This window comes from Vicia villosa, linkage group LG3, assembly GCF_029867415.1.
Source record: "Vicia villosa cultivar HV-30 ecotype Madison, WI linkage group LG3, Vvil1.0, whole genome shotgun sequence".
NCBI classification, from domain to species: Eukaryota; Viridiplantae; Streptophyta; class Magnoliopsida; order Fabales; family Fabaceae; genus Vicia; species Vicia villosa.
In genome coordinates this window covers 5,954,398-5,980,638 of record NC_081182.1, presented here as the reverse complement: position 1 = coordinate 5,980,638, position 26,241 = coordinate 5,954,398, and the positions used below count along the sequence as shown (strand labels likewise).

At 40.0% G+C, this 26,241-nt stretch overlaps 2 protein-coding genes across 2 annotated transcripts; one reads left to right on the top strand and one right to left on the bottom strand.

The window, feature by feature from the left end:
* Window positions 1–4,015: 4,015 nt before the first annotated feature.
* On the top strand, window positions 4,016–4,522 carry LOC131657462 (uncharacterized). Its single transcript, XM_058926859.1, has one exon. The coding sequence runs from the start codon at window positions 4,016–4,018 to the stop codon at window positions 4,520–4,522; it is 507 nt and encodes a 168-aa protein (XP_058782842.1).
* An 8,442-nt stretch (window positions 4,523–12,964) lies between these two features.
* On the bottom strand, window positions 12,965–14,179 carry LOC131657461 (uncharacterized). Its single transcript, XM_058926858.1, has one exon. It carries the CDS (start codon window positions 14,177–14,179, stop codon window positions 12,965–12,967), a length of 1,215 nt encoding a protein of 404 aa, XP_058782841.1.
* Between the last annotated feature and the right edge of the window lie 12,062 nt (window positions 14,180–26,241).

Genomic DNA, 26,241 nt, shown 5'->3' with positions numbered 1-26,241 from the left:
GTTTGGCAAGCTCGTATATATTTAAAAAAAAAAAATACTCTTTTAATAATTCTCAATTTCTCACAAACCAATAGTTTATTTTTATTAATTTATTATTTTTTAATAATTTAATTCAAGTACTTTGTAGCTAAGTATTTAAAATTACAAGCGAGCCACATATAAAAATAATAAATTCTTCATTTTCTAACATAGACATTATTACTTTTTTAAATTATTTAAACAATATTCTAGTGACATTCGTTAGCATTATGCACATTAAATAAAATGAATTTTAGCGATATAAAGCTAAAATGAACTTTGAATTGAAGTCGAGCAGCATTGAGATGAGAGTTGCAGGCTAATTAATCGGAAATGTTGAGTCATTGATGACAAAGTGACACACCTCAGTACACTACAAGAAAGTAAAGTACCAGTCAAATGTCTCTCTTTGCTACTTTGTCCTTTTGGGAAGGTACCATTGCCATAATCCTATCTCGACCTTGATTTTAGTTAAGCAACTCCATGTGCTTTCTACACTTGAAATTTCTTAAAGAATTTTAAAAATGTAAAATTGATTTTAGAATGGTTTTGTGATGTTTGTTTTTTTTTTAATAGAATTATTTTTCTCTTTATAATTGATTGTATTTAAAGTTAGATTGTGTAGTTTTTGAACTTAAACATTATTTTTATTTTAAAATTTATTGTTCAACTCAATAGTCTAAAAGTTATGCAAACATAAATCACCCTCCATTCAAATTATTTTTAATATGAATCAATTTTATATAAAGTCCGTTTGTTTAACTTTAAAAATAGATTTTATTTCATTGTATTTTTAAAAATGGAATTATGAAAATGTTTTTTAAAATATTATAATTTTTTTAATATTATTTTTATAAATTAAAAATTAATTTTGACATCCAATAACATAAATATACATTATTGAAGATCAAAACATAGTTAAAATCACAATTTTTACAAAAAAAAAAAAGTATATTTTTAAAATTATTTTTATGGAAAAAAACTATTTGAAATAGTTTCAAATTTAAGTGATTTTTTTTTTTGCAATTTGATATAAAAAAAATTATAACAAGAAGATAAAATATCTAAAATGACATTTTAAGAATAATCAATTAAACCAATTGATCTTACCGAGCAGATCAGATGGCCAGCAACAAAGAAGGCTTGAAATCCGGAGCGGTTGAGAAGGAGTAAAAATGGTTGTACCTGCAAGGCACTCCGATGCCAAAGTAAGTAGGTGATCAACGAGGTACAACAAAGTGAGAGGTTTTCGGGGTAAGAAAAAGATTACCTTGCCCTCTGGGGTTAGAGGGCTATTTATAGAGTTGCCCTAAGCGAAATAGGCTCCGCTTTGTAAGGCGCGAATCTGGATGATGCGAGAGCTGGCTGCTACCGGGCACGAGGCTCCTGCGTGCTCGGTTACGTCTGGCGTTTTCCCGGAGTGGACCGGGGGGGTTGTCGCGCGCGTGTCTAGAGTGCCTTGGGCCGAAGGCTGGATTGGCCCAATTGGAGTGATTGGGTCGGTCCAGAACAGGAGCCCCCCAAGTCGTTGCTTCTGCTCGTGGGAGTGACGACTTAGAGGGCGTCGGTCAGAGGAGATCTTCCGGGGAAGCGAACCTGGTGTTTCCGAGGGAGATTGGTCCTAAGCTTCCGGGGAGAAGAAGGGTCAGGCCGGGAGTTAGGAAGCGTGTCGCTTCAGAGTTGTCAGTTGGGGGACGTGTCACATTTAATGCGAAATGATGGCTACCCTACTCGTAGGCCGCTAGGGTTAATGATGGCCATTCTGTTCCCAGAGCTCGCGTACCGCGCACGTGACGTTCTCAAGTGCTTATAAATATCAGGGGTTGTCATTTTCCCCAAACTTTTCAAATTCGTCTTCTTCGCTCTCTTCTCTCCGTCGCCGATCGTGAGCTCCGCCGCAACGCTTCTTCTTCAACCTTTGTTTCTTCCTTCAGAATCTTACTCGTAAGTTCGTTTTTCCCTTTGTTTCTGGTTTTTTATGCTTTGATTTGTTTTAGAAATCGTTTGCATGTGGTTAGGGTAGACCTTTAAGAATGGTTTTGAGGAAGGTTTTAGGAGTTTATTGATGGCAGACGGTGGAGATGATTGGTTTCTCCGCCTTCAATGGCTGTACGCGACTGGGTTACCTGCTTTGAGCCACCTTTCGATTCGTTGACTATCGTTTGAGGATTTAGATTACCCTTTGAGGCGTTTTTGGGTTTTCTGTTGAAAGTGTGTTACCCTGACGTAGTATGGATACTAGCTTTTTCCTTTGGCTCGAGTCAACCTCTGTTCGGCAGCCATTTCTTTGGGAGGGATACGACTGGGGGCTGCTTCGTCCCCGGAATGTTGGCGCGCCCTTTCACTCTAAACGGTGGTGGAAGGGTGGATTTGATTGTACTGTCGAATTCACTATTCTCCCCTGTTTTTCAGGTGAACATGGCCGATGCAGGCGCCCGTCCACGTCAGGATCGTCGTCCTCGACTCTCCCGGCTCCGCAAAGGGTGCCTCTGTCGGCTTGGGTGCTCCAAGAGGCGCTCCATATTGAGAGTCACTTCGTGGAGGACAGTTCAGATATCTTTTTGGAGATTGGGGGCCACGTCGACCCTGCTAGGGATGCGTCTTAGAATGGGTGGTCGGTTCTTGTCCCTGCTGAGGAGGACCGCATCTGCGACGTGTACGCCCCCGACCTGATCCCGATGTATGAGGTGGTTTTTTGAGAGATGGGGTTCCGCGTGCCCTTTACCGAGTTTCAGATGGCCGTTTTCAATCACCTGGAGGTGACTCCCTGGCAGCTTCATCCTAATGCGATTGCTTTTATCCGGGCGTTCGAGTTGACTTGTTCCCACTTGAAAATAGCGGCGACAATCCCTTTATTCTTTTTCATCTTCTGTGTGCAGCGGAAGGTAATGGATGGTCGTTTCGGGTGGGTGTCCCTGAAACAGTCTAGGAAGATTTTCAAGTCCTATTCGGATTCTCTGAAAAACTACAAGTCGTGTTTCTTCCTTATCCGTCCTCAGTCTCAGGAGGCCCATGACAGCGTTTTTGCTCGGGTGCCGACCTTAGATATTCACGGTCGTCCGGTGCTCAATGATATTGGAGATCCTGTTACTACCCGCAGGCAGAAGTTTAGGTTTTTCTGGTCCCGGGACCATTTTGAGTACGGGACCGATCAATATATTACTAAGATTTCAAATTTGGACGAGGATGCTCGGGCGGATTATGCCATCCTCCAGAAGTTCGTGCAGGGTCTTCCCCCGGTTGCGAAATTGGATCGGTCAGGGAGACCTGTTGTTGATGAAAAAGGGGTTATTGTCAGAGAGTCAGGCGTGATCAGTATAAAGGATCTTCTGACCAGCGGGACCGATGAGGGTGCAGCGGCCTACTTGGGTACCTGCCCCCCTCTTTCGTTTCGCGCCTAACTTATTATTAATGTTATAATTTTACGGTAGCGATCTATGACGGGCTGACTCTTATACTTTTCGTATATTTTTTTTTTCCAGAATCAATGGATCGGGTGCACCATGACCGGATGCTCAAACAGGCAAGCAAAGCTAAAGCGGCTGTCAAAAAGAGTGCTGGTCCCCGGTTGACTGTTGTGCAAAAGTCTCCGGTGACCAGTTCAGACACTTCTTTCTCTTCTCCTGCTGTTGCTGGCTCTCCACTTCGAGCGTCTGATCAAGGGGATTCGTTGAGGCCTGCAGTTGTTCTTCCTTCTCCCCTCCGTCAACAATCGGATCCGGACGCTCTAGTCCGTCACAACCGACAAAGGGTCGAGGCTGTGGATCTGACCCGGGAGGAGGCTGGTGATGTCTTTACTCTGCCCTCCTGTTTCCTTCAGCCCCGATTCTTCGAGGGAGGGCCTTCTCTGACTATTCCTCAGGCGAAGTCCCTCCACATTGAAGGCCTGGACCCGTCTGTTCGTCAGCGGTTCTTGGTGCAAGATGCTGCTGTTGTGGTTAGGGTCCTTGAGCTCACTATTCAATATGCTCGTTCGGCTCCTTTGTCTGCGTAGGCCATGAGGAGACTCGAGGAGGACGTTAAGAGCAAGGTTTCTGCCTTGGAGGAACGGGATCAGCAGCTGCAAGAGCAGGGTGAGGAGTTGGCGGCCGTGAAGGCTCAACTGAGTGCCAAAGAAGTCGCTCTGGCGGTCGTGCAGGGCCAGTACACTCTGCTTTACCGGAATCTGTATGGGGTGATGATGTCTTCCTCAGTGAAGGAGGCTTCCCTGCGTCGATATCAGGCTCCAGCCGAGGATGAGACAGACGAGGAGAAGGCCCTCTTGACCCGGGCGGATTTGATTCAGTACATACGGGTATTGGGAGGCGATTGTGTTGCTGCCGCCGAGGACACCTATAATTCCACTGTAGCCCAGCTCAAGTTGAAGAACCCAGAGGTGGAGTTGGTGAGCGAGGGCACCGGGCCGTATCACCGCGTGGATGGCGACCAAATTGTCTCTCCGGATTTCGGGGAGGAGCCTGCGACCCAGGAGACCGGGGAAGTTCAGATGGAGGAAGGTGCATGAAGATTTTCTGTGTTTAAGTTTTTGGCCTGCGTGCCATTGTTTTCTGTTGTTATGTTCCCTGGGGTATGCCCCCCATTTTGATTTGTAATGATATTACCGGCTCGGCCGTTATGGTCGTAGTCGAGCACACTTATCGGGCTACATGTCCGTTTTAATTTGCAAGTACTTTATTTTTAACGCCTTTAGTGTGCTCGTTTTTTTTTAAGTCTGTGTGCATGCGTTCTGACTCCTTGGATGGCGTGTCGTTGGTTTCCAACGGCTTTGTCTTTTAATGACTTGTCCGTTTCACAAGCGTTTCTGTCCCCTTTCTTTTTCTATAAAAGGAGGTCTTATGGGCCTTTCCTTCTTCATTTTTATGCAGGAATGGGTGGCGCTAAGGGAAAAAGGGTTTCTTCAACTTCATGTTCTCGCGGAATGAAGGAGGTGAAGGAGAAGGAGAAGAAGGCTTCGTTCGGATCTGCTTCCCGTTCTCAGGAGGCCCACAGTCTGGACGCGCAGGCTCAGTCTTCAGGCGTGAGGGTTGTGACCAACGCTGACGGTTCCGAGACTGAGTGGGATGAGGACTTATATCAGTACCTTCATTCGGAGGAGTTCGTACGTCGGGCAGAATGACGCGTTTTTCCTTTGTTTGATGTGTGTATTTTGTAATGCCTTTGTGGACGATGAAATAAAGTACTGTTGTTGCTATAATTTTCGCGTGTATATTTGTTTTTGCTTAATTACGAGATTTGCTCGACTGTAATGTATTGATCGCCAAGTGTGTGGAACAGTGGTCGATGGCCGGGGACATGTGCCTGGCGAGGGTGAGTCTCAGGCCTCGTTGTGCTGAGTTCTGAGCCTCATGGCGTGAACGGTCCCCTCGTGAGCGGGGTGTTCTGCCGTCATGGTACTCGTTTACGACGGGGATGCTCGGTATTCATGCCCCTCGAAGGACAAGGAGTCTGCTCGATTAAGAGAGCGAGCTTCTATCTTTTTGTTTCATTTGGAGGTGCTCGACGTGTATCCGGGCCGCACCTGCGTTTTAGCTGTAATATTGCTTGAGCTTTTCAGTGTTCCAAGGTCGAGCGATTTCTTCTCCTTGTAAGTTTTCCAAATAGTATGCCCCGTTTTCGGTCTTTGCCCGGACACGATAGGGGCCTTCCCAATTTGCGGCCAATTTGCCCTCGCGGGAATCCTTGTGGTTTCTTTTGAGTACTAAGCTATTTATCTCGAATTCCCGTTTGATGACCTTTGTGTCATGTCGTAGGGCAATTTTTTGTTTGAGTGAAGCTTCGCGCAGAGCGGCTCCTGTTCGGATTTCTCCGACAAGGTCGAGCTCTTCTCTAATTGCCTCGAGGTTGCCCTCTGTTTCGAGGGGTTACTCAACGCGCCTGGTGGGCACATGTACTTCGACGGGGATCACGGCTTCCGTCCCGCATGTAAGTCGAAAGGGAGTCTCCCCGGTAGTGGAATGGGAGGTGGTGCGGTAGGCCCAGAGGACGCTGTGTAGCTCCTCGGTCCATCCCTTTTTGATTTCGTCCAACCTTATTTTGATGCCCCTCATAATTACTCTGTTAGCGGCCTCGGCTTGCCCGTTCGTCTGGGGGTGTTCGACTGATGCGAAGTGTTGCTTAGTTCCTAACTTCGTGACGAACTCTTAGAAATGCCTGTCGGGGAACTTGGTGCCGTTGTCGGTGATGATGGCTAGGGGAACTCCGAACCGGGCGAGGATGTTTCTTTTGTAGAAGCGTAGTACGTTTAGAGATGTGATTTTGGCCAATGGTTCGACCTCGATCCATTTGGTGAAGTAGTCGACCGCGACTATGAGGTATTTGTTCTTATTGATCCCGGTCACGAATGGGACGAGGAGGTCCATGCCCCACCACGCGAACGGCCAGGGAGAGGATAAAGACTTGAGTTCGTTGGGGGCGCGAGGTGCATGTCTCCGAAGCGTTGGCATTTGTCGCACTTTTTTACGTATTCTTTAGCGTCGTTCTGCATGGTGGGCCAGTAGTACCCTGCTCGGAGTGCTTTCCTGGCGAGGGATATTCCCCCTAGGTGTTGGGATTTGATTCTTTCGCGTATCTCTCGGAGTATGTGGGGGGATGTGCCCTCTTCAACGCACTTAAGGAGGGATATGGAGAACCCTCGTCGGTAGAGTCGATTCTCGACCAGGACGTACGAGCAGGCTCTTCTTATAATCACGGAGGCCTCTTTAGGGTCATTCGTAAGGAGATCGCTCGTTAGGCAGTTGTACACGGGGGTCATCCAGCAAGACGCGTCTCCGATCGCGCTGACGAGCGTTAGCCCGGCCAAAGGTTCGGTGCTGGGTCTGGGTAGTATCTCTTGGATTACAGACTTATTGCCACCTTTCTTCCTTGTGCTGGCGAGTTTTGATAGAACGTCTGCCCGAGAATTATGCTCTCTCGGGATATGCTTTACCTTGGCGCTTTTGAACTGGGCCATCTTTTCACGCACGAGGTTCAGGTATCCGGCGAGGTGGTCACTTTTGACTTGGTATTCACCGAAAATGTGTGAAGCTACCAGTTGGGAATCAGTGAACACTTCGATCTCCTCGGCCTCTAGGTCGTCGGCGAGACGTAGTCCTGCGAGCAGTGCTTCGTATTCTGCTTGGTTATTAGAGGTCGGGAAAGAGAGTGATAGCGATACTTCTATTAGTGTCCCTTCTCCGTTCTACAAAATGATGTCTGCTCCGCTCCCGGACGAGCTGGAAGCCCCGTCTACGTACAGGGTCCATTTGTGAGCGTTACATGTCGTTGTGTCGGGGAAGGCCATTTCGGCTATGAAGTCCGCTAGGACCTGTGCTTTAAGTGCTTTTCTTCCCTCGTACTTTTTATCGAATTCTGAGAGTTCCAGGGACCGGCGGAGCATTCTTCCGACCATATCGGGACGCCCTAATAACTGCTTTATGGGTTGTTCAGTGCGCACGACTATAGTGTGTGCCAAGAAGTAGTGCCTCATCCTTCTAGCCGCTGTGATCAGTGCGAGGGCGACTTTCTCGATCTGCTGATACCTGATCTCGGGGCCCTGGAGCGCTTTGCTCGTAAAATAGATGGGTCTTTGGCCTTCCGGGGTTTCTCTGATGAGGGCAGCGCTAACGGCCTCGGTCGCGACAGCAAGATAGAGATAGAGGATTTCCCCGGTTTCGGGCCTCGAGAGCACGGGTGGGAGCGAGAGGGCTTTCTTGAGATGAGAAAGGGCGCGCTCGCATTCGTCCGTCTATTCGAAAGTTGTTTCCTTTCGGAGAAGTTTGAAAAGTGGGAGGGCATGCTGGGCCGATTTGGCTACGAATCTGGATAGTGATGTGAGCATGCCGTTTAGGGATTGGATGGATTTCTTGGAGTTTGGCGTCGGGAACTCTGAAAAGGATTTGCATTTGTCCGGGTTCGCCTCGATCCCTCTTTCTGTTAGGTAGAAACCGAGAAACTTTCCTGCTAGGACCCCGAAGGTGCATTTTTCAGGATTAGACCTCATTTTGCACCTCCGGGCTTGTTAGAAAACTTTATTGAGGTGAACGGCATGATCGGTCTCCTCTTGGGATTTGACGATCATATCGTCCATATAGACTTCGAGCATATCGTCGATCTCCGCCTGGAACACTTTGTTCATTGTCATACCCCAAAATTTGCCCACTATATTTCAAGCTTTGATTCACAAGATTGCTCGATTGATCAATAGTCGACCAGTTTGACCTAAAAGACAACTGTGGTCAAAATACAGTCAAAATTCCTGATTTTTGGTCAGAATCCTTATTTTGAAGTATTATTCATCATTTGATCAATGTTTGATCATGATTCATCCAGTAAAGCTTCAAATCAACAAAACTCAAAGTTTCTAAATTAGGGTTTTTGGACTAAAAGTCAACCCAACTTTGACCAGCCATAACTTTCACATGGAACATCAGAAACTTCCCAACCAAAGCCTTTTTGAAGGAAATTGAATTCTCTACAACTTTGTCTCTCACAAGTCAAGGCAAAAAATGCTTCATTTGAGAGATATGAGCCAAAACATTATAGGTCCTTTTGAAAGTCAACAAATAGTCCTTTTCTTTCAAAGAGTGGTACATGAACATGGTAAACTCAATTGAGATGAAACCAAAAGGAGGTTTTAAAAGACATCTTGAGCTTTCTAAAATGTTCAAGAACACCTTCATATGGTTAAAATTGAGAGAGATACGCAGGGTCGAAGTTGAGCAATTTTGGAGAAAAGTTCATGAAGCCAACATGGAGTAACCTTGATTTTTCTTCAAATGGGCCTCAATGTTTGAACTTCCCACGTGGTATTAAGCCCAAAAGGAGTCCATTGGCCATATAAAATTTATTTCATGATTTTTATTTTATTTACATTTGATTTTATTCATTTAAATTCAAATTAAATCAAATAAATTCAAATTTTAATGAAATAAATTTTATTAAATCATTCACCAAATATTTAACCACTTCAATATCAATCATGGGAGCCATGGAATCGTGGGAAGAGATTGAAAGAATAAAATCAAAAATAGAAAGATTTTGTTGATATTTTTGAATCAAATTTCTCCATCCAAATCAAGTGATTCTTTCCTAAACTATTAACCCTAATTCTCCCATATATAAGCACAACTAACTCAGCATAGAGGAGGACGAGTTTTTTGGGAAAAGAACTAGGGTTTTCAAAGATACAAAAGTCAAAGAAAGTGAGAAATCCTTGTTTCTTGGTGCAGCTAGTTTCGAAGGCCAACGACCATCCAATCTCGTTCTAGAGGTAATAAGGAGTAAGTACACATCCAAAACTAAGTCTTATAAGGCATGGAATAGTCACATAATGTTCATCATGATCATTCAACTTTTAACTTTTCGAATCTAACATTTTCTTGTGTTTTAATCGGAGATAATGATGTACTTGAGTTGCTGGGATCATTTAGGAAAGGTTTGAGTCCTTGACATGGAGTTCTAACGTGGAAACTGAAAAAACACCACTACTAGGGCATAAACAAGCTTGCCTTTCGTTTTCATGTTTGCATATGGTTTCAGGAAAAACGGGCACCACCATCGTGTTCAGGAGAGGATTTTAAGTAGATCTGGATCATTAGTATGCTTGTTACGTGCGTGTTTTGCAGGTTTTAATCACCCAGGTTTTATTGCAAGAAAAGCCGCAGTAAAGGGCCTAAGTAAATCCGCAGGTATCATGGTGGAAGATGATGAACAATTGCGTTGGAATTGTTGACCACGCGTGGCCTTCTCTCGTTGGCCGGTTAGAAATTCGAATTCTTCTCTCTCTTGCCCATTGGTTGGTCAACAAAAACGCATTCCTCTCTCATTGTTTGATTGGACGCGTAGTGATACATGGGGCCCAGCGTTTGACTGCATTTTAAAAAATATAATTTGGCACGTGTTTGTAAATATTATCTTTTTCTTTGGTTTATTAAACAACAAATAAGTGTGGCGCAGGTGCAGACATGGATGTGGTGGTGACCAGAGTAACCTGGGTTCGATACCCAATTTTGTACAATTTTATTTTACCTTTTGTTTGAAACTAAATCCTGTGTTCCTAGCTCACGCAGGTTCATCATATGGCCTCAAATCCTCACCACCAGATCTTCATCAAACTTAAATCCAAGCGCCCAGAAAAGGATGTCTATGGTAGACACTCATTTGACAACCACACAGAATCCAGAGCTAAGTTTTTTCAATTAATTTATTTATTTTTAATTATATAAACCTTTTTTTTATTTATTTATTTCTTTTTTATCTTAATATTTTTATTTAAATTATTTAAACCATCTTTTATTTTGTAAATAATATTTTCATGACTCTTTAATTTATTTAGTCGAACTTTCGATCTTCTTAATTCTCAAATATATTAAATTATTCACTTTTTATATTTAAATCAGTTGCTTTAAACTCTGATTTCATTTTAGTTATTTCTTTTCATCATGGTCACTAATCACTGTTACTGGTAGGTGTTGTCCATTAACCCTAGTCTAGGTTTTTACCTGTTTCTTCTATTAACTATAATTAACTTTTGGCCCATTCAGGATTTGCCTTTTGTCTCGTTTTTTTGTTTGCCTAAATTGTTACCGTTTTAATTTTTGATCTGCCACGTTATAATTATTGAGATCACTCATACACTAAAAATTCCTTTTCTTTGTGCAACTTTTCAGGGTTACCCTCAGAGTTCTTCCGACTACGCGCCATACCAATCGAAAAGCTAAGTTCTAATTCTTTTCTTGTTTAAATATCATTTTTATTTTTATTTTTCCTTTTGCCCAAAATAGGGTTTACTTCAAATAGTCAATGAATCTCTCCTACACTCACCCCTATTATTTTCCGTTTAATTTTCAGAGCTGGTCAAGGGTTCGAGGAAGATCAAGGCTCAAGATAATTAAATTAATTATTTATCCCTCTTATTTTCTGCTTTTATTTCCCTTTCCCCGCAGGTGTTTATTGTAATAGCGTAGGACTTTATATTTTTCTGCCTTTAATTTCTGCAATTTTAAGCTGTGTGGTTAGTAACCCTAGGGAGTGATAAACCATGAATTGAACATAGAATCACTAACTTTACAAGATAAATGTAATCGAAGTTAACCACGTGATTGTGCCACACACACACCTTTAGGGTAATCTCTCTGTTGCGTTGTTGCCTTATTACTTGTTGCCTTGTTGCCTTATTGATATTGCCTTAAAATAGTCAAGTCCCTCGATTCCGAGGATACCTAAAGCAAATGTTGTCTTTAAAGTTATTGAAACTCCCTCGAAGTTGCCTTATTAAAACATAATGATTGTCCCAATTGCTAAGGTATCCTCGCATGATACCTAAAAAATTAATGACTATTCTATCCTTCCCTTAGACTACCTTCCCTCTTTATGGTAGGGACAGTCTTATGGCAAACGATAATTCTCGATGACCCTTCAACATCCAATTGAAAGGCTTCCTGCCCCCTCATGGTATGGATAGACCCTTTCGCCCGAAAGGCTAAAAGAAAGATTTTCCAAACTTAGGGTAGGTAACTTTTAATTGCTTGCTCAATTCGAATTCAAAATTCAAAATCTTTTCCCACTTCTTTTCAAAGAATCTTTTCAAAAAGACTACGCTTATTTACAAGCTAAAGTTCTTATACAAATTTCTATTCACACACGACACTTCAAACTTTTCAAAACAAACAAAGTGAGTTAAGCAATTAAGAGCCCATGGATAACCATGGATGCAAAGGGTGCTTTACACCTTCCCTTTGTATAACCTACCCCCCGAACTCAAAATTTCTTTAAAAGGTTTTTTTCTGTTCTTTTAGCCTTTCTTTAAATTGGATAAAACAAAAGTCGGTGGCGACTCTTGCTTACCGCGACATTTCAAATAAAGTCAGTTCACCGTATTACATTCATCATTCGTTGGTATGTAGCTCCGGCGTTTTTTAGACCGAAGGGCATTACGTTATAGTAGTAGTTGCCCGACTCGGTCATGAAAGCCGTGTATTTTTTGTCCGTTTTAGACATGGGTATTTGGTTGTACCCAGAATACGCTTCCATAAATGATAAAAGCTTAAAACCTGCGGAATTATCGACTAATTTATCTATGCTAGGCAGAGGGTAAGCGTCTTTAGGGCAAGCCCTATTAAGGTCGGTATAGTCAATGCACATGCGCAATTTTCCATTAGATTTCTTTACAAGTACAATGTTGGAGAGCCAAGTAGTGTACTTGGCTTCCGATATGAATTTAGCCTCTAGGAGGTCCCTAACAGCTAGTTCGGCCGCAACCTTTTTTCCGGGGATTGCTTTCTTCTCCTCAGGGCGACGACCTTGCACGCGGGATCGATCGTCAGGTGGTGGCACGCTACTTCCGGGTCGAGGTCGGGCATCTCGGTCGCGCTCCACGCGAAGAGTTCGGCGTTCTCCCTGAGGCAAGCCTTGAGTTGTCTCCTGGCCAGTTCGGGCAGGTCTGTACCGATCTTGACACCTCTGGTCGGGTCATCACCAAGGGTTATCAGCTCGAAATCACCGTCGGGGACTGGACGGAGACCTTCCTCACGTATCTTCGCATCTATTTTTCTTTCGGATTCTTTATGGAAGCGGCTGTCCAGGTCGATGGTGTCAATGTGGGGCATAGATTTGTTGGGCTCGAGGTCTGCGTTGGATGCTGCTTTGTCCTGGGCGGTTGCTTTTATAGAGTTGAGGCCTTTGGCGGAGGCTTCGAAACACCTTCTGGCCTCTTTGATGTCGTCGTTGAGTGTTGCAACTTGTCCTTTGACCGTGTAGTACTTGAGTTTGAGATGCACGGTTGAGGGGACTGCGATCAGTTTGGCCAGCGTCGGACGCCCTAGGATGCATTGGTAGATTGAGGGGCAGTCGATGACCAGGAATTAGACTTTAACGGCCCTTGCGGTTTCCGCTGACCCAATTGAAACGATAAGCTCAACGAACCCCCATGGTTTTGTCACAGTGTCGTTGAAACCTTGTAGGTCTAATCCTACGTAGGGGTGAGGTGGCTGTCGTTTAATTGCAGCGTTTTGAATAACTGGGAGTACATAATGTCCACCGAACTCCCTTGATCGACCAGAATGCGGCACACATCAAAGTTGGCCATTCGAGCCTGGATAAGGAAGGGGATGGTCGCGTTGGGTGCTCCGTCGGGCAGTTCCTCTTTGTAGAAAGATATGGAAGATGAGCCACCCTTGGTGAGGTCGAGAGTAGCGGCTTTGCTTGAACTAGCTGAAATTAGCTCGTCGAATTTCCGTTTCACGGATCCGACGGTGAGTTTGTTGAATCCTCCCCCAGATATGACCATGGCGGAAGGGAAAACTTCCCATGGGCTGTGAGGAGAGGGAATGGAAGACACCCGGGCCCAATCGGGGAGGTAAAAGTCCTCTGGTCTGGTGATACTCATGGCCACTTGCATGGCGGGCGTATCTTCCGCCGACTTTTCTTCAGTGATCGGCTTGGCTTCTTTGGTGGCCTCTTGCTTCTTCGCGTATTGCTTCAGGTGTCCTTCTCGGATTAATATTTCTATTGCGTCCTTCAGGTGGATGCAGTCTTCTGTGTTATGCCCGTGGCCTTTGTGGAACCGGAAGAACTTCGAATTATCCATGTTTGGCCGTGTAGGCATGGACTTCGGGAAGCGGACTTTGCCCATTTGGAATTCTGCGTTCGCGCGCTCGTTCAAAATGCGTTCCCTGGACGCATTCAGCGGGGTGTACTCCCGAAACTTTCCTACTGATGCCTTGTAGTCTTTTGGATCTCGACCTTTATCTTCTTTCTTCTTATTAGTTCCTCGGTGAGAGTCGTCTTGACGGGCACCTTTAGTATTCTCTTCCTGTCTTGAGTTGCGGACTGCATGAGCCACCTCCTTTTCCTCGTATTGTATGTATGCTTGGGCCTTAAGGAAGAATTCGTCCAAAGTGGCGGGCGTTTCGATCCCGACGGCTTTGGCGAAGTCAGAGCGCGGTCGGAGGCCTCGCTCGAGCAAGAACTTCTTCATATGGGCTGTCGTGGACACTTGCACGACCTCTTTGTTGAACCTTTCTATGTAGGCCCGGAGGGATTCATCTTTTCCTTGGATGATGGCCTCTAAGGATGCTTCTGATTTTGGATGTCTTCGGGAGGTCGTGAAGTGTCTAGAGAAAAGTTTTTCGAGCACTTTCCATGAAGTGACGGATTCATCGGGCAAACTTTTGTACCGCGTCATGGCTCATTTACGCGGGGTGGTCGGGAACAAACGGCACTTGATTGCGTCAGACACCCCTCTGTAATCTAGGAGGGCGTCGATGTTTTCGATGTGCTCATCTGGGTCGGTGGTCCCGTCGTATGTACCAAACGGCGGGGGTTTTTCAAGACAGGACGGCAGGGGTGCTTCCAAGATTGCATGGGACAGAGGGCCCCGGCGCTCCTCTTCTTCGTTGCTGGCGGAAGGAGTGGAGGACTGTTGAGTGCCAGAAATTCGTTATTTTTACTATTGTTTTGTGGCACTTATCAATTCTTTTGTATTATATTCTCTGAATAATTCCCCGCTTTTTGTATAAATATGTATAAATAGGATTTAATTGAGTTTTTATTCATTTATATACCATTTGATAGTTTTCTATTCATTTTTTAGATATCGAGTCGCTTTTGGAGCACGAGCAATAAAGTGCCAAAGACACGGCTTCAAAACTCGCAATTTTGAGCGACGAAACCAACAAATCGTCGAATAAATCTCAAAATCAAATAAAAATAAATCATCAATTTAGTTGATATTCATTCATTATTGGATAGAGCATGGAATAAGCTTTCCAACGCTTCGAATCGGGCGCAAATCGGAGTTACGGTTCTCGAGTTATGGCCGAAACAGTGTAGAACTTTTTGCTGTACTGGTGTGTCTCGCTGAGCGAAAAAAGGGCTCGCCGGGCGAGCCCAACCGACCTAAAAATGTGCCAACTTGCTGTCTGGAGTCGCCGGGCGAACCATTTTAGTCGCCGGGCGAAGCAGTGTCGGCAGAAACGTGTTTTAAGGTAGAAAAATCACATTTTTGGAAGGATGGTTGGATATTTTAGAGCTCCAATCCATCCAATAGCATTTTTTGAGTGGAATGATGCTAGAAAACACATTGGAGTTGTCAAAGGGATGATCCGGGGTTGAATCCTTCATCAATCGGAGCCGACAAACCGGGAGATTTTTGGGTTTTTCTCCATTTCTTCTCTTTGTAGCTTCTTTTGTGAGTTTTGTTATGTATATACTTTGATCTCATGTATATTTGTTGACTATTATGTTATATAAAGCTTGCTTTCATATTTTTATGGATTATTGTCTTAGATTGTTGCTTTGTTGCCATGTGTTTGAGTTGTTATAGAGATGTAGGGCTCTAATGCTTATCTAGGATAATTTTCTATTAACTTAATTGCAGAGATGGATTAGGTTGATAATCACTTAGTGTCAGTGCTTACTGCGTCTGAGTGGTCGTGTTTGTCTGAGAGATCGACATTTACGGGAAGCTCAGATTTCTCATGTGTTGTTTAGGTGTCTGAGAGATCGTCACTTAGATAATGTTGTGGGTTGTGTTGTTGACATGTGGTAATATTGATAGGTTACAAGTTGAGTATATTCGGTCAATAAGTTTAAGTTTGTGAAGAGTAGATTATATGCAATACTTGATAGTTTCTTCTCTCTAAAGAATGAATTCTTTTTGTGTTAATATTTACTTTCCCATATTTACTTTTTACCAATTCAATCCAAACTCATAACTGTGGAAACTGTTGAACGGCAGTTCAATGCACTAGTCCCTGTGGAGACGATAATTTCCCGGATAAATACTTCCAAAACTTTTGTTGCTTGCCGCTTTACCGTTTCAACAAAATGGCGCCGTTGCCGGGGACTGGTGTTTTATTGAATTTGATGTGCTATAGTTTCTATAGTGTTGAGTTTTGTATATATCGCACATATTGTATATTCTCACTTGTTTATATTGATACTTGTATATGTTTACTATAGTTGCACATGTTTTCTATACTTGTAAATTTGTTATAGTATTGTTTGTTTCCTTTCATGTTTGCTTGTGTGTGGCTAGGAATAGCCGGGCGGGAGTAACTTGAAGGAAAGTTCTTAAATAACAGGCGTCGAGCTTACGACGTAAAACAAGCATGTTTATTATTTTTAGTTTGTGTTTAGTTTAGGTAGTGTGATGCAATTGTCTAAACAAATTTAGATCAGACCAGTTCTTAAATTTCATATCTTCACTTTTAAATTTGTTTAGACAATTTCATCCGGTCTTTTAGTTTGTGTATATTAATAGTTGTGTGTTTGTCTTTGAGCTTGTTTTGAATAGCTTGAGGATATTTAGGTGATTTGTCAAGTTTGATCGATTCGACTTGCAAATGCGTGGTAATGATTTTGTTAAGGTTTTGTACACGTTCGAGGTATGTGTTTATCGCTTTCTATACTTTAGCATATTCAGGATACTTAGGCTTTTTACAACTTTTATGCCATTCATTCTTTTGTATACTTGTTCATTTGTGAATCGCTTTAGTTCCCACCTTTTTGTGAGGTAGCTTTCCATTATTTACATATGCTGGAGACCACATTCTTGTTCTAACTGGATTTTATTATGCTTAATCTTTTGTTTGTGTTGATTATATGAAAGCATGAAAAGGATCAAGGCATTTTTGTTTCATTTTGAGCACAACTACCTTGGCCAAATAGACAATTCACCTTGTGAGTGTGTGATCATTAGTACCTCCTTTGAGCCTTTTTGTCGATGTCCATGTTCTTTTTGCTAAATGCTTGTCTATGAGTGTTTGGTTCTCATTTTTGTATGGATGTTGATTCTTTGTTTTCTTGAACCCTTAACCATGATTTTTGATTTAAATTTTTACCTTGCCTTATAAAGTAGGAAATATTCACATTTTGATAATATGGTTGAATTCAAGTTGGGGAGAGAATGATTGTGTATTTATTGGTTGATTGCTATGAGGTTGAAAGAAAAGAAAAGAATATATGTGAAAAAAAAGTGAAAAGAAAAAGAAAGAAAAAAGAGAAAAGTTTTGAAAAAGAAAAAAAAAAGAGTTTGAATAATTGTGCAAATAAGTATGGTGCTTTGGTGTGAAATGTGGGTTGATGAGGAAGTTTGATTGGAATTTTGGGCTTTAACTTTTGTGAGTTGATCACTCCCTTAGGTTTGGGCAAAATTTTGTTTCGATTAGCCTTAGGAATTATCCCTTGTTTGTTAACCAAGCCACATTACAACCTTGAAAAGTCCTTGTGATTCTTGCATTTGTGTTTTCAACATAATTTTTGGATGACTGCATAATTTAGTCTTTTGTTTGCAAGATTGTGGATGAGTGAAATTACCTTATTTTGTGTGTTTGTCATCTACCGATGATTTCATTTTGCTAGGTGTGATTCATTTTTGAACTAGTATTGTTTTAGAATGTTTGGTATATTATTTGTACTTTGCGTTTGTTTCATGTTTATGTTATCGTCGTAGCTTAGTGGTAAGTGTTTACTTTGTGTGTACCATTTTTTATTTGAGCCATACATTTGTTTCCATTTTTCAAAACTTGTCGATTCGTGATTCTTTGGTTGATCGCTTTCGTTTCTTTGAGTTGTTTGTTTCTTGTTTGAGGACAAACAAGTATAAAGTTGGGGAGAGTGTTGAGTGCCAGAAATTCGTTATTTTTACTATTGTTTTGTGGCACTTATCAATTCTTTTGTATTATATTCTCTGAATAATTCCCCGCTTTTTGTATAAATATGTATAAATAGGATTTAATTGAGTTTTTATTCATTTATATACCATTTGATAGTTTTCTATTCATTTTGTAGATATCGAGTCGCTTTTGGAGCACGAGCAATAAAGTGCCAAAGACACGGCTTCAAAACTCGCAATTTTGAGCGACGGAACCAACAAATCGTCGAATAAATCTCAAAATCAAATAAAAATAAATCATCAATTTAGTTGATATTCATTCATTATTGGATAGAGCATGGAATAAGCTTTCCAACGCTTCGAACCGGGCGCAAATCGGAGTTACGGTTCTCGAGTTATGGCCGAAACAGTGTAGAACTTTTTGCTGTACTGGTGTGTCTCGCCGAGCGAAAAAAGGGCTCGCCGGGCGAGCCCAACCGACCCAAAAATGTGCCAACTTGCTGTCTGGAGTCGCCGGGCGAACCATTTTAGTCGCCGGGCGAAGCAGTGTCGGCAGAAACGTGTTTTAAGGTAGAAAAATCACATTTTTGGAAGGATGGTTGGATATTTTAGAGCTCCAATCCATCCAATAGCATTTTTTGAGTGGAATGATGCTAGAAAACACATTGGAGTTGTCAAAGGGATGATCCGGGGTTGAATCCTTCATCAATCGGAGCCGACAAACCGGGAGATTTTTGGGTTTTTCTCCATTTCTTCTCTTTGTAGTTTCTTTTGTGAGTTTTGTTATGTATATACTTTGATCTCATGTATATTTATTGACTATTATGTTATATAAAGCTTGCTTTCATATTTTTATGGATTATTGTCTTAGATTGTTGCTTTGTTGCTATGTGTTTGAGTTGTTATAGAGATGTAGGGCTCTAATGCTTATCTAGGATGATTTTCTATTAACTTAATTGCAGAGATGGATTAGGTTGATAATCACTTAGTGTCAGTGCTTAATGCGTCTGAGTGGTCGTGTTTGTCTGAGAGATCGACATTTACGGGAAGCTCAGATTTCTCATGTGTTGTTTAGGTGTCTGAGAGATCGTCACTTAGATAATGTTGTGGGTTGTGTTGTTGACATGTGGTAATATTGATAGGTTACAAGTTGAGTATATTCGGTCAATAAGTTTAAGTTTGTGAAGAGTAGATTATATGCAATACTTGATAGTTTCTTCTCTCTAAAGAATGAATTCTTTTTGTGTTAATATTTACTTTCCCATATTTACTTTTTACCAATTCAATCCAAACTCATAACTGTGGAAACTGTTGAACGGCAGTTCAATGCACTAGTCCCTGTGGAGACGATAATTTCCCGGATAAATACTTCCAAAACTTTTGTTGCTTGCCGCTTTACCGTTTCAACAAAATGGCGCCGTTGCCGGGGACTGGTGTTTTATTGAATTTGATGTGCTATAGTTTCTATAGTGTTGAGTTTTGTATATATCGCACATATTGTATATTCTCACTTGTTTATATTGATACTTGTATATGTTTACTATAGTTGCACATGTTTTCTATACTTGTAAATTTGTTATAGTATTGTTTGTTTCCTTTCATGTTTGCTTGTGTGTGGCTAGGAATAGCCGGGCGGGAGTAACTTGAAGGAAAGTTCTTAAATAACAGGCGTCGAGCTTACGACGTAAAACAAGCATGTTTATTATTTTTAGTTTGTGTTTAGTTTAGGTAGTGTGATGCAATTGTCTAAACAAATTTAGATCAGACCAGTTCTTAAATTTCATATCTTCACTTTTAAATTTGTTTAGACAATTTCATCCGGTCTTTTAGTTTGTGTATATTAATAGTTGTGTGTTTGTCTTTGAGCTTGTTTTGAATAGCTTGAGGATATTTAGGTGATTTGTCAAGTTTGATCGATTCGACTTGCAAATGCGTGGTAATGATTTTGTTAAGGTTTTGTACACGTTCGAGGTATGTGTTTATCGCTTTCTATACTTTAGCATATTCAGGATACTTAGGCTTTTTACAACTTTTATGCCATTCATTCTTTTGTATACTTGTTCATTTGTGAATCGCTTTAGTTCCCACCTTTTTGTGAGGTAGCTTTCCATTATTTACATATGCTGGAGACCACATTCTTGTTCTAACTGGATTTTATTATGCTTAATCTTTTGTTTGTGTTGATTATATGAAAGCATGAAAAGGATCAAGGCATTTTTGTTTCATTTTGAGCACAACTACCTTGGCCAAATAGACAATTCACCTTGTGAGTGTGTGATCATTAGTACCTCCTTTGAGCCTTTTTGTCGATGTCCATGTTCTTTTTGCTAAATGCTTGTCTATGAGTGTTTGGTTCTCATTTTTGTATGGATGTTGATTCTTTGTTTTCTTGAACCCTTAACCATGATTTTTGATTTAAATTTTTACCTTGCCTTATAAAGTAGGAAATATTCACATTTTGATAATATGGTTGAATTCAAGTTGGGGAGAGAATGATTGTGTATTTATTGGTTGATTGCTATGAGGTTGAAAGAAAAGAAAAGAATATATGTGAAAAAAAAGTGAAAAGAAAAAGAAAGAAAAAAGAGAAAAGTTTTGAAAAAGAAAAAAAAAAGAGTTTGAATAATTGTGCAAATAAGTATGGTGCTTTGGTGTGAAATGTGGGTTGATGAGGAAGTTTGATTGGAATTTTGGGCTTTAACTTTTGTGAGTTGATCACTCCCTTAGGTTTGGGCAAAATTTTGTTTCGATTAGCCTTAGGAATTATCCCTTGTTTGTTAACCAAGCCACATTACAACCTTGAAAAGTCCTTGTGATTCTTGCATTTGTGTTTTCAACATAATTTTTGGATGACTGCATAATTTAGTCTTTTGTTTGCAAGATTGTGGATGAGTGAAATTACCTTATTTTGTGTGTTTGTCATCTACCGATGATTTCATTTTGCTAGGTGTGATTCATTTTTGAACTAGTATTGTTTTAGAATGTTTGGTATATTATTTGTACTTTGCGTTTGTTTCATGTTTATGTTATCGTCGTAGCTTAGTGGTAAGTGTTTACTTTGTGTGTACCATTTTTTATTTGAGCCATACATTTGTTTCCATTTTTCAAAACTTGTCGATTCGTGATTCTTTGGTTGATCGCTTTCGTTTCTTTGAGTTGTTTGTTTCTTGTTTGAGGACAAACAAGTATAAAGTTGGGGAGAGTGTTGAGTGCCAGAAATTCGTTATTTTTACTATTGTTTTGTGGCACTTATCAATTCTTTTGTATTATATTCTCTGAATAATTCCCCGCTTTTTGTATAAATATGTATAAATAGGATTTAATTGAGTTTTTATTCATTTATATACCATTTGATAGTTTTCTATTCATTTTGTAGATATCGAGTCGCTTTTGGAGCACGAGCAATAAAGTGCCAAAGACACGGCTTCAAAACTCGCAATTTTGAGCGACGGAACCAACAAATCGTCGAATAAATCTCAAAATCAAATAAAAATAAATCATCAATTTAGTTGATATTCATTCATTATTGGATAGAGCATGGAATAAGCTTTCCAACGCTTCGAACCGGGCGCAAATCGGAGTTACGGTTCTCGAGTTATGGCCGAAACAGTGTAGAACTTTTTGCTGTACTGGTGTGTCTCGCCGAGCGAAAAAAGGGCTCGCCGGGCGAGCCCAACCGACCCAAAAATGTGCCAACTTGCTGTCTGGAGTCGCCGGGCGAACCATTTTAGTCGCCGGGCGAAGCAGTGTCGGCAGAAACGTGTTTTAAGGTAGAAAAATCACATTTTTGGAAGGATGGTTGGATATTTTAGAGCTCCAATCCATCCAATAGCATTTTTTGAGTGGAATGATGCTAGAAAACACATTGGAGTTGTCAAAGGGATGATCCGGGGTTGAATCCTTCATCAATCGGAGCCGACAAACCGGGAGATTTTTGGGTTTTTCTCCATTTCTTCTCTTTGTAGTTTCTTTTGTGAGTTTTGTTATGTATATACTTTGATCTCATGTATATTTATTGACTATTATGTTATATAAAGCTTGCTTTCATATTTTTATGGATTATTGTCTTAGATTGTTGCTTTGTTGCTATGTGTTTGAGTTGTTATAGAGATGTAGGGCTCTAATGCTTATCTAGGATGATTTTCTATTAACTTAATTGCAGAGATGGATTAGGTTGATAATCACTTAGTGTCAGTGCTTAATGCGTCTGAGTGGTCGTGTTTGTCTGAGAGATCGACATTTACGGGAAGCTCAGATTTCTCATGTGTTGTTTAGGTGTCTGAGAGATCGTCACTTAGATAATGTTGTGGGTTGTGTTGTTGACATGTGGTAATATTGATAGGTTACAAGTTGAGTATATTCGGTCAATAAGTTTAAGTTTGTGAAGAGTAGATTATATGCAATACTTGATAGTTTCTTCTCTCTAAAGAATGAATTCTTTTTGTGTTAATATTTACTTTCCCATATTTACTTTTTACTAATTCAATCCAAACTCATAACTGTGGAAACTGTTGAACGGCAGTTCAATGCACTAGTCCCTGTGGAGACGATAATTTCCCGGATAAATACTTCCAAAACTTTTGTTGCTTGCCGCTTTACCGTTTCAACAAAATGGCGCCGTTGCCGGGGACTGGTGTTTTATTGAATTTGCATTGCAATAGTTTCTATAGTGTTGAGTTTTGTATATATCGCACATATTGTATATTCTCACTTGTTTATATTGATACTTGTATATGTTTACTATAGTTGCACATGTTTTCTATACTTGTAAATTTGTTATAGTATTGTTTGTTTCCTTTCACGTTTGCTTGTGTGTGGCTAGGAATAGCCGGGCGGGAGTAACTTGAAGGAAAGTTCTTAAATCCTTCGGGGAAGGAGATGCTGTGATGCCGTCCCGAGGGACGGTGTTTCTGGGTGGAGGAATGACGACAGAGATGTCGTTCTTATTGAGTATTGTAGCGTCCAAAGAAGAAGAGTCTTCGTTATTGCCATTCATGGATGTTGGTTGATTAGAGCTTTGGTTTCTGGATTCTTGCAGGAGGCAAGAACGGGTCAAGAAATGCAAGAAGAGAAACGGGGAAGCTGGAGGTTTCCCACATACGGCGCCACTGATCTTACCGAGCAGATCAGATGGCCAGCAACAAAGAAGGCTTGAAATTCGGAGTGGTTGAGAAGGGGGGGAAATGGTTGTACCTGCAAGGCACTCCTATGCCAAAGTAAGTAGGTGATCAACGAGGTACAACAAAGTGAGGATCATGATGAAACAAAAACCCCAGAGGGAGAAAGGAAAATGAATCTACCAATGAAGAGGAATTGAAAAAGCTATGGATGGATATATATTATTAGTGGAAATCGCAACCCAACTAATGGAATGGCAATTGAATTCGTTGCATCGACACTGGTGGATGGCGAAATCGAGATTGAAAAACAAGACATTGAATCATAAGTGAAATATTAGGAATTAGCGCTAATCATGTACATCATAGGAGGCGATCTGAGTATGAACGCGATCAAGCAATACAAGAGTAAGTCTTGGAACTTTGTTATGCTACCTGGCATGTTCTATAACGAGGAAGGATACTTCATACTCCGATTCCACTTGATAAGAGAAAAAGCGACGGTGTTGATGAATGGACCTTTCAATATCCACGACATGCATGTGCTGTTAAAAGAGTGGAAACCGGGGTTTAACTTACATAATGAAATGTTAAGGGTGATACTGATATGGATTAAATTGCCACAACTGCCTCTGTACCTATGGGAAACGAAAAGCCTAAACAAGAAAGGAAGTGCTCTTGGGAAATCTATGTTCACTGATGAATGTACGAAAAATAAACTGAGAGTTTCTTATGCTCGTATATTACTCAAATGGACATTACTCAAGAGCTCGCGAAAGAAATAACTATTAAAGATAGCCAAGGCCAACGAATGAAGCAACCGGTGGAGTATGAGTGAAAGCCATTATAATTGTGAGAAATGCCAAAAAGGTGGCCACCAATGTGAGGCAACCTTAAAGAAAAAGAATGTCATAGATATCCAATAATGATATGATAGATATCCAATTATTTTGTATGATATAGGTCTAGTTTATATTTTCTATTGAACAATTTTCAGAAATTTTAACAAGGATTAATCAAGGATAACAAAGTTGGCTAAGATAATATCGTGTTCTCTCACCGACACAGTTTACAAATAATAGTATCCTCTATGAAGCTATGTGATTTTTAGTTTTCCCTCAACGCCAACATTGGATTTATATTCTTGTCAATATGCAATTTTAACTCCATGTAATGAAAATCATAGCATAGCAGAAAATGACACCATAATGAAATAAAACGCATGGTTAGAAGACATTAATCACAAAGTTTTGATTTTTAGCCACTTTTACAACGTAAAACAGATGGTTAGAAGACTTATCACAAAGTTTTTATTTTTAACCACATTTACCATATTAAACACGTTATTATAAACATTAAAGTAAAAACCTTTAGACTAGATAGAACAATGTTGAAAAAGTTTTGATTTTTAACCACATTGACGGCAGGGAATGAATTTGCTACCTTGAAGACAATGGTTAGGAGAGAGAGTAGTGGTTAAGAGAGATAGAGGGAAAGACATCAAAATCAAAAGTAGTCAATCCCTTCTCTTTTACGGTATAATATGATAAGATTTTTTTTTATAATAACCAAGTTTTTAAATTAAAAAAATACAAAATAAAATAATATTAAAAAAAAATTACCCATTTAGCCATGTTTGGGGGTGTTTTCCACGTAGGCGTCATGTGCCATGGCGCCTCCTATAAATTTTTAAATTTTTTTCAATTACCTGCGGCTTTACCTGCGGATTCGGTGTTACCTGCGGATTGACCTGCAGACTAAACATTAAATATATCCGTAGGTAAATTCACAGGTAAATCGGCAGATAACACTAAATCTGCAGGAAAATTCGCAGATAACTGAAAAATTTTAAAAAATATATAGGAGGCGCCATGACACATGACGCCTAAGTGGAAAACAACCTAAAACATGGTTAGATGGGTAATTTTTTTAAAATATTAGTTTGTTTTATATATTTTTTTAAACTTGGTTATTAAAAAAAAATCTTCATAATATGATTAATTAATTGACATTTTAAAATGACAAAGGTGACCTTTTGACTGTCTAAAAAAATACACTAAAAAGGCATAATGAGGAGAGTATATAATTACTCCTTCCGTCCTATAATGAGTGACTCAATCCACCATTTTACACAAATTAGACGTGTGTTTGATTATGTGGTGAAAAAAATTGATTTTGAGTGAATTGATTAAGTAAAATTGATCCTGGATAAATGTGACTTAAAGGTAAAGGTATTTATGTTTGGAGAAATTTTTGTAAAAGAGAGTTGAACAATAAATTTCAGTGTAAAAATCACGTTTGATCAAAGCTATAAATCTTAGCTTCAAGTAGAATCAATTCTAGAAAGCATGATCAATTCTATTCGAGATCAACCAAACACGTCAAAATCAATTCTAGACGTCCAAAATCAGTTTTAGATGCTTCAAACGTGAAACCAAACATAGAATAAGAAAAGTAGTTAAAAGTAAGAGAGAATAGTATTTTTATTATAGTACCCTTATTACATATTGGAAATGATAAAACTTTTATTAATTAGAAAATAAAATTGAAAAAAAAAATATATTAAAAATTGAAATAGAACATTCATTAAGAAACATCATGTTATTTCAAATGAATAACTATTATAGGACGGAGGGATTAGATTGTAATGGGTTGATAGTTAAAGTAAAAATAAATTATTTAAGAATTTATTTCTCAAATGTTTGAATATAGAATTCTAATAAAGAAAAAAAATGTAAGATAGCAAGCAGGTGGGTAATGGTTGCATTACACAAAGTAAAAAGAGTTTGCAGTAGGGTCTGAGTTTTGGATTGGGTAGGGGTAGGGGTGCTCGCGGTGCGGTTTGGGCGGTTTTGACGAAAAAAATCATCCGAACCGCAAGAGAAAAAATAGTGCGGTTTGGTTTGGTTCGGTTGGCTTTTAAAAAAAATCCGAACCAAACCAAACCAAACTAATGCGGTTTGGTTCGGTTCGGTTGGTTCGATTTTTTACAAATATTTTATTGAGCCATACATACACATATAGATGATAACATAATTTTGTATTTATACATTCATACACTATCAAATAACAACAAAACTCGTCATATTTTGACAACAATTATTCATTTAATATGTAAAAATTAAATTAGACAAAAGCGGAATATTAAACATAAAATAATAGCATAAAATAATATAAAAATTATTATAACGAAACAAAAAAATAGAAGCGACGAAAGATTAATGAAAGTGAAAAAGAAAAAAAAGTGTTGAGAGATTAGAGAAGAAGATATGCGATAAAAACGAATCTGAAATACGAAACATTTACATAAAAATGAGAAGGTGAAAAAGAAAGAATATAAGAGAGTAGAGATTATAGAAGAAGAGAGAAGATATATGTGGCAAAGAAGGTGCGATAATGTTATTAGAGATTTTAGAAGATCGGGACTGAAATTATATGTGTAAGGATGAGAAAATTGTTCGTAATCATAATGCTAATGTATAATAAGTTTAAGTTTGGGTTGGATGTGAGTTA